The sequence below is a fragment of the Nerophis lumbriciformis genome, linkage group LG07 (assembly GCF_033978685.3).
Source record: "Nerophis lumbriciformis linkage group LG07, RoL_Nlum_v2.1, whole genome shotgun sequence".
Classification (NCBI taxonomy): Eukaryota; Metazoa; Chordata; class Actinopteri; order Syngnathiformes; family Syngnathidae; genus Nerophis; species Nerophis lumbriciformis.
Genome location: NC_084554.2, coordinates 5,562,501 through 5,572,500, shown reverse-complemented (window position 1 = coordinate 5,572,500; position 10,000 = coordinate 5,562,501). Strand labels below are relative to the sequence as shown.

At 37.5% G+C, this 10,000-nt stretch overlaps 1 protein-coding gene across 2 annotated transcripts in view; it reads right to left on the bottom strand.

Moving 5' to 3' along the window:
* The window catches only part of LOC133609869 (retinal-specific phospholipid-transporting ATPase ABCA4-like), a 600,088-nt gene that overhangs the window by 583,924 nt on the left and 6,164 nt on the right, over positions 1-10,000 (bottom strand). For both annotated transcript variants that reach the window (XR_012050540.1, XM_061965894.2), the window contains exons 3-4: positions 93-186; positions 1-28 (exon numbers count right to left, since the gene is read on the bottom strand). The exon at positions 1-28 is cut by the window's left edge and continues 114 nt beyond it. Coding sequence is in view for 1 of the 2 variants with exons in the window: in XM_061965894.2 (XP_061821878.2) it covers positions 1-28; positions 93-186 (122 nt within the window). In the remaining variant the exon portion in view is untranslated. The remainder of the gene's footprint in view (positions 29-92; positions 187-10,000) is intronic.

The following is a 10,000-nucleotide window of genomic DNA, read 5'->3' as shown; positions in this document are numbered from 1 at the left end:
GAGGGCATGGCCTTGTTGGGGAAGTGACCTGAGGAGGACCCACAAACGTGTCACCAGGCGTGAAGCGAGACACGGCCGGGTGTTGTGCTTACATTCATGTTGACGGTAGAGCGGGTTCACTCTTCGCAGCCACACCAGTCCCATGAACAAAATAATAGGCCACATGATCTCCATGAAGAAACGCACCTTGGAGGATGACATATAGAGCTGATGTTGATCTAGACACGTATGTGTTGAAAGTAAAAAAAAATTAAAATTAAAATTATATTTTAACACTTTTAGGGGAAAATATTGCATATTTTGTGGGTTTGCCATAAAAAAAAACGGGGTTTCTTTAACAAAAAGGTAGGGGTGTAATTTCGGTTTAGAGGTCACGGTTTGGTTCATTTTCGGTACAGTACGAAAACAACAAAATATATATTTTATGGTTATTTATTTACCAAATTTGTAAACAATGGCTTTATCCTTTTAACATTGGGAACACTAAATTAATCAACTTTAAACTGCCCCAAGTTGTTGCTCAGATGAAATAAAATGACAAAACTTTTCTTTTACGTATAAAAAGTGCAACATTAAACAGTTTCAAGTCAACTCATCATGCTTCATTTATGACAGCATTTGGGAAGCCTATACTTGCCAACCTTGAGACCTCCGATTTCGGGAGGTAAGGGGCGGGGGGGCGGGGCTGGAGCGTGGTTGGGGGCGTGGTTAAGAGGGGAGGAGTATATTTACAGCTCGGATTCACCAAGTCAAGTATTTCATATTTATATATATATATATATATATATATATATAAGAAATACTAAGTCAAGTATTTCATATATATATTTATATATATATATATATATATATTAATATATATATATATATATATATATATATATATATATATATATATATATATATATACAAGAAATACTAAGTCAAGTATTTCATATGTATATATATATATATATATATATATATATATATATATATATTAATATATATATATATATATATATATATATATATATATATATATACAAGAAATACTAAGTCAAGTATTTCATATGTATATATATATATATATATATATATATATATATATATATATATATATATATATATATATATATATATATATATATATATATATATACGTGTAAATAAATGAACACTGAAATTCAAGTATTTATTTTATATATATATATATATATATATATATATATATATATATATATATATATGTATGTGTGGGAAAAAAGTCACAAGACTATTTCATCTCTACAGGCCTGTTTCATGAGGGGGTTCCCTCAATCATCAGGAGATTTTATATATATATATATGTATATATATATATAAGAAATACTAAGTCAAGTATTTCATATATATATATATATATATATATATATATATATATATATATATATATATATATATATATACAAGAAATACTAAGTCAAGTATTTCATATGTATGTATATATATATATATACATATATATATATATATATATATATATATATATATATATATATATATATATATATATATATATATATATATATATATATATAAAATAAATACTTGAATTTCAGTGTTCATTTATTTACACGTATACACACACATAACACTCATCTACTCATTGTTGAGTTAAGGGTTGAATTGTCCATCCTTGTTCTATTTTTTTGTCACTATTTTTCTAACCATGCCGAACACCCTCTCTGATGATGCATTGCTGTGTGGCACGCACAAAAGTGCTTTCATCAAATGCACTAGATGGCAGTATTGTCCTGTTTAAGAGTGTCACAACATTGCCGTTTACGGCAGACAAACTACTTTATGGTAGACGAAATGCTGTATTTGTGTGTTGTTGCCGCGCTGGGAGGACGTTAATGAAACTGCCTGACAATAAACCCACATCAGGAACCAAGAACTCGCCCTCCATCATTCTACAGTTATAACGTGATTGGGCAGGTACGCTGTTTATATTGTGTGCCTGAATTTCGGGAGATTTTCGGGAGAAAATTTGCCCCGGGAGGTTTTCGGGAGAGGCGCTGAATTTCGGGAGTCTCCCGGAAAATCCGGGAGGGTTGGCAAGTATGGGGAAGCCTGTAGTTGATTTATTATGTAAATGTTATATTGTCATCAACATGTGATAGCAGGGACCCTGCCATTCAAAACTAGGCTGCTGCATTACTAATGATTAATGTAACTATAGCTGAAAAAAATGGTACAATAGCAATAGGAGAGACTATTCATCCCTGAACACCATGGAGTTCATGTAGGCTTAATGATGCACTTACATTATTATATCAACTATCAGAGACAGAAACTCTTCATTTAACATAATGTCCTTTTTTGCTGCTTCAACCGAAACGGTTCAATACAAATACACGTACCGTTACACCCCTACAAAAAGGGCATTAAAAAAAATTAAAAAAAACTTGTAGTTGACGAATAGATCTGAAGTTGATCTAGCGATGTATGTGATGAAAGTAAAAAAAATAAAAAAAATATTGAGATTTATTTTTAACACTTTTATGAGTGGAGATATTTTGGGAGGAAATATTGCATATTGTGTGTTTGCCATAAAAAAAAACAGGGTTTTATTTAACAAAAAGGGCATAAAACAAAAAAATCTAACTTTATATACACATCTAGAGATTTAAGCGTTGGGGGGAAAAAATAATATAAGACTTGTTTTTTTTTTTAACATTTTCTGGGTCCCTGGGACCAAACTTGAGGTGACAGTACATCTACTTTGAGACAAGAGCTATAGTGATGCATGCTTTAAAGTCATGGATGAAGTGCTGGCTGTCCAGAGTTGGGACCCGGGGTGGACCGCTCGCCTGTGCATCGACTGGGACATCTCTGCACTGCTGACCCGTCTCCGCTCGGGATGGTGTCCTGCTGGCCCCATTATGGACTGGACTCTTACTATTATGTTGGATCCACTATGGACTGTACTCTTACTATTATGTTAGATCCACTATGGACTGGACTCTCACTATTATGTTAGATCCACTATGGACTGGACTCTCACTATTATGTTAGATCCACTATGGACTGGACTCTCACTATTATGTTAGATCCACTATGGACTGGACTCTCACTATTATGTTAGATCCACTATGGACTGGACTCTCACTATTATGTTAGATCCACTATGGACTGGACTCTCACTATTATGTTAGATCCACTATGGACTGGACTCTCACTATTATGTAAGATCCACTATGGACTGGACTCTCACTATTATGTTAGATCGACTATGGACTGGACTCTCACAATATTATGCTAGATCCACTATGGACTGGACTCTCACTATTATGTTAGATCCACTATGGACTGAACTCTCACTATTATGTTAGATCCACTATGGACTGAACTCTCACTGTTATGTTAGATCCACTATGGACTGGACTCTCACTATTATGTTAGATCCACTATGGACTGGACTCTCACTATTATGTTAGAGCTACTATGGACTAGACTCTCACACTATTATGTTAGATCCACAATGGACTGGACTCTCTCACTATTATGTTAGATCCACTATGGACTGGACTCTGACACTATTATGTTAGATCCACTATGGACTGGACTCTCACAATTATGTTAGATCTACTATGGACTGGACTCTCACACTATTATGTTAGATCCACTATGGACTGGACTCTCACTATTATGTTAGATCCACTATGGACTGGACTCTCACTATTATGTTAGATCTACTATGGACTGGACTCTCACACTATTATGTTAGATCCACTATGGACTGGACTCTCACACTATTATGTTAGATCCACTATGGACTGGACTCTCACACTATTATGCTAGATCCACTATGGACTGGACTCTCACACTATTATGTTAGATCCACTATGGACTGGACTCTTACTATTATGTTGGATCCACTATGGACTGGACTCTCACACTATTATGCTAGATCCACTATGGACTGGACTCTCACACTATTATGTTAGATCCACTATGGACTGGACTCTTACTATTATGTTGGATCCACTATGGACTGGACTCTTACTATTATGTTGGATCCACTATGGACTGGACTCTTACTATTATGTTGGATCGACTATGGACTGGACTCTCACTATTATGTTAGATCCACTATGAACTGGACTCTCTCACTATTATGTTAGATCCACTATGGACTGGACCCTCACACTATTATGTTAGATCCACTATGGACTGGACTCTCACAATATTATGCTAGATCCACTACGGACTGGACTCTCACAATATTATGCTAGATCCACTATGGACTGGACTCTCACACTATTATGCTAGATCCACTATGGACTGGACCCTCACACTATTATGTTAGATCCACTATGGACTGGACTCTCACACTATTATGTTAGATCCACTATGGACTGGACTCTCACACTATTATGTTAGATCCACTATGGACTGGACTCTTACTATTATGTTGGATCCACTATGGACTGGACTCTCACTATTATGTAAGATCCACTATGGACTGGACTCTCACTATTATGTTAGATCCACTATGGACTGGACTCTCACTATTATGTTAGATCCACTATGGACTGGACTCTCACTATTATGTTAGATCCACTATGGACTGGACTCTCACTAATATGTTAGATCCACTATGGACTGAACTCTCACTATTATGTTAGATCCACTATGGACTGAACTCTCACTATTATGTTAGATCCACTATGGACTGGACTCTCACTATTATGTTAGATCTACTATGGACTAGACTCTCACACTATTATGTTAGATCCACTATGGACTGGACTCTCACTATTATGTTAGATCTACTATGGACTAGACTCTCACACTATTATGTTAGATCCACAATGGACTGGACTCTCTCACTATTATGTTAGATCCACTATGGACTGGACTCTGACACTATTATGTTAGATCCACTATGGACTGGACTCTCACTATTATGTTAGATCTACTATGGACTAGACTCTCACACTATTATGTTAGATCCACAATGGACTGGACTCTCTCACTATTATGTTAGATCCACTATGGACTGGACTCTGACACTATTATGTTAGATCTACTATGGACTGGACTCTCACTATTATGTTAGATCTACTATGGACTGGACTCTCACACTATTATGTTAGATCCACTATGGACTGGACTCTCACTATTATGTTAGATCCACTATGGACTGGACTCTCACACTATTATGTTAGATCTACTATGGACTGGACTCTCACACTATTATGTTAGATCCACTATGGACTGGACTCTCACACTATTATGCTAGATCCACTATGGACTGGACTCTCACACTATTATGTTAGATCCACTATGGACTGGACTCTTACTATTATGTTGGATCCACTATGGACTGGACTCTTACTATTATGTTGGATCCACTATGGACTGGACTCTTACTATTATGTTGGATCCACTATGTACTGGACTCTTACTATTATGTTGGATCCACTATGGACTGGACTCTTACTATTATGTTGGATCCACTATGGACTGGACTCTTACTATTATGTTGGATCCACTATGGACTGGACTCTCACTATTATGTTGGATCCACTATGGACTGGACTCTTACTATTATGTTAGATCCATTATGGACTGGACTCTTACTATTATGTTGGATCCACTATGGACTGGACTCTTACTATTATGTTGGATCCACTATGGACTGGACTCTCACACTATTATGTTAGATCCACTATGGACTGGACCCTCACACTATTATGTTAGATCCACTATGGACTGGACTCTCACAATATTATGCTAGATCCACTATGGACTGGACTCTCACACTATTATGCTAGATCCACTATGGACTGGACCCTCACACTATTATGTTAGATCCACTATGGACTGGACTCTCACACTATTATGTTAGATCCACTATGGACTGGACTCTCACACTATTATGTTAGATCCACTATGGACTGGACTCTTACTATTATGTTGGATCCACTATGGACTGGACTCTCACTATTATTATGTAAGATCCACTATGGACTGGACTCTCACTATTATGTTAGATCCACTATGGACTGGACTCTCACTATTATGTTAGATCCACTATGGACTGGACTCTCACTATTATGTTAGATCCACTATGGACTGGACTCTCACTATTATGTTAGATCCACTATGGACTGAACTCTCACTATTATGTTAGATCCACTATGGACTGAACTCTCACTATTATGTTAGATCCACTATGGACTGGACTCTCTCACTATTATGTTAGATCCACTATGGACTGGACTCTCACTATTATGTTAGATCCACTATGGACTGGACTCTCACTATTATGTTAGATCCACTATGGACTGGACTCTCACTATTTTGTTAGATCCACTATGGACTGGACTCTTACTATTATGTAAGATCCACTATGGACTGGACTCTCACTATTATGTTAGATCCACTATGGACTGGACTCTCACTATTATGTTGGATCCACTATGGACTGGACTCTTACTATTATGTTGGATCCACTATGGACTGGACTCTTACTATTATGTTGGATCCACTATGGACTGGACTCTTACTATTATGTTAGATCCACTATGGACTGGACTCTTACTATTATGTTGGATCCACTATGGACTGGACTCTTACTATTATGTTGGATCCACTATGGACTGGACTCTTACTATTATGTTAGATCCACTATGGACTGGACTCTCACTATTATGTTAGATCTACTATGGACTGGACTCTTACTATTATGTTGGATCCACTATGGACTAGACTCTTACTATTATGTTAGATCCACTATGGACTGGATTCTCACTATTACGTTAGATCCACTATGGACTGGACTCTCACAATTATGTTAGATCCACTATGGACTTGACTCTCACTATTATGTTAGATCCACTATGGACTTGACTCTCACTATTATGTTAGATCCACTATGGACTGGACTCTCACAATTATGTTAGATCCACTATGGACTTGACTCTCACTATTATGTTAGATCCACTATGGACTAGACTCTCACAATATTATGTTAGATCCACTATGGACTTGACTCTCACTATTATGTTAGATCCACTATGGACTGGACTCTCACAATATTATGCTAGATCCACTATGGACTGGACCCTCACACTATTATGTTAGATCCACTATGGACTGGACTCTCACACTATTATGTTAGATCCACTATGGACAGGACTCTCACACTATTATGTTAGATCCACTATGGACTGGACTCTTACTATTATGTTGGATCCACTATGGACTGGACTCTCACTATTATGTAAGATCCACTATGGACTGGACTCTCACTATTATGTTAGATCCACTATGGACTGGACTCTCACTATTATGTTAGATCCACTATGGACTGGACTCTCACTATTATGTTAGATCCACTATGGACTGGACTCTCACTATTATGTTAGATCCACTATGGACTGGACTCTCACTATTATGTTAGATCCATTATGGACTGGACTCTGACACTATTATGTTAGATCCACTATGGACTGGACTCTCACTATTATGTTAGATCTACTATGGACTGGACTCTCACACTATTATGTTAGATCCACTATGGACTGGACTCTCACACTATTATGCTAGATCCACTATGGACTGGACTCTCACTATTATGTTAGATCCACTATGGACTGGACTCTCACTATTATGTTAGATCCACTATGGACTGGACTCTCACTATTATGTTAGATCCACTATGGACTGAACTCTCACTATTATGTTGGATCCACTATGGACTGAACTCTCACTATTATGTTAGATCCACTATGGACTGGACTCTCTCACTATTATGTTAGATCCACTATGGACTGGACTCTGACACTATTATGTTAGATCCACTATGGACTGGACTCTCACTATTATGTTAGATCTACTATGGACTGGACTCTCACACTATTATGTTAGATCCACTATGGACTGGACTCTCACACTATTATGCTAGATCCACTATGGACTGGACTCTCACTATTATGTTAGATCCACTATGGACTGGACTCTCACTATTATGTTAGATCCACTATGGACTGGACTCTCACTATTATGTTAGATCCACTATGGACTGGACTCTTACTATTATGTAAGATCCACTATGGACTGGACTCTCACTATTATGTTAGATCCACTATGGACTGGACTCTCACTATTATGTTGGATCCACTATGGACTGGACTCTCACTATTATGTTGGATCCACTATGGACTGGACTCTTACTATTATGTTGGATCCACTATGGACTGGACTCTTACTATTATGTTAGATCCACTATGGACTGGACTCTTACTATTATGTTGGATCCACTATGGACTGGACTCTTACTATTATGTTGGATCCACTATGGACTGGACTCTTACTATTATGTTAGATCCACTATGGACTGGACTCTCACTATTATGTTAGATCCACTATGGACTGGACTCTTACTATTATGTTGGATCCACTATGGACTGGACTCTTACTATTATGTTAGATCCACTATGGACTGGACTCTCACTATTACGTTAGATCCACTATGGACTGGACTCTCACAATTATGTTAGATCCACTATGGACTTGACTCTCACTATTATGTTAGATCCACTATGGACTTGACTCTCACTATTATGTTAGATCCACTATGGACTGGACTCTCACAATTATGTTAGATCCACTATGGACTTGACTCTCACTATTATGTTAGATCCACTATGGACTGGACTCTCACTATTATGTTAGATCCACTATGGACTGGACTCTCACTATTATGTTAGATCCACTATGGACTGGACTCTCACTATTATGTTAGATCCACTATGGACTGAACTCTCACTATTATGTTAGATCCACTATGGACTGAACTCTCACTATTATGTTAGATCCACTATGGACTGGACTCTCTCACTATTATGTTAGATCCACTATGGACTGGACTCTGACACTATTATGTTAGATCCACTATGGACTGGACTCTCACTATTATGTTAGATCTACTATGGACTGGACTCTCACACTATTATGTTAGATCCACTATGGACTGGACCCTCACACTATTATGTTAGATCCACTATGGACTGGACTCTCACACTATTATGTTAGATCCACTATGGACTGGACTCTCACACTATTATGTTAGATCCACTATGGACTGGACTCTTACTATTATGTTGGATCCACTATGGACTGGACTCTTACTATTATGTTGGATCCACTATGGACTGGACTCTTACTATTATGTTGGATCCACTATGGACTGGACTCTTACTATTATGTTGGATCCACTATGGACTGGACTCTTACTATTATGTTGGATCCACTATGGACTGGACTCTTACTATTATGTTAGATCCACTATGGACTGGACTCTTACTATTATGTTGGATCCACTATGGACTGGACTCTTACTATTATGTTGGATCCACTATGGACTGGACTCTTACTATTATGTTGGATCCACTATGGACTGGACTCTCACACTATTATGTTAGATCCACTATGGACTGGACCCTCACACTATTATGTTAGATCCACTATGGACTGGACTCTCACAATATTATGCTAGATCCACTATGGACTGGACTCTCACACTATTATGCTAGATCCACTATGGACTGGACCCTCACACTATTATGTTAGATCCACTATGGACTGGACTCTCACACTATTATGTTAGATCCACTATGGACTGGACTCTCACACTATTATGTTAGATCCACTATGGACTGGACTCTTACTATTATGTTGGATCCACTATGGACTGGACTCTCACTATTATGTTAGATCTACTATGGACTAGACTCTCACACTATTATGTTAGATCCACAATGGACTGGACTCTCTCACTATTATGTTAGATCCACTATGGACTGGACTCTCACACTATTATGTTAGATCCACTATGGACTGGACTCTCACTATTATGTTAGATCTACTATGGACTGGACTCTCACACTATTATGTTAGATCCACTATGGACTGGACTCTCACTATTATGTTAGATCCACTATGGACTGGACTCTCACTATTATGT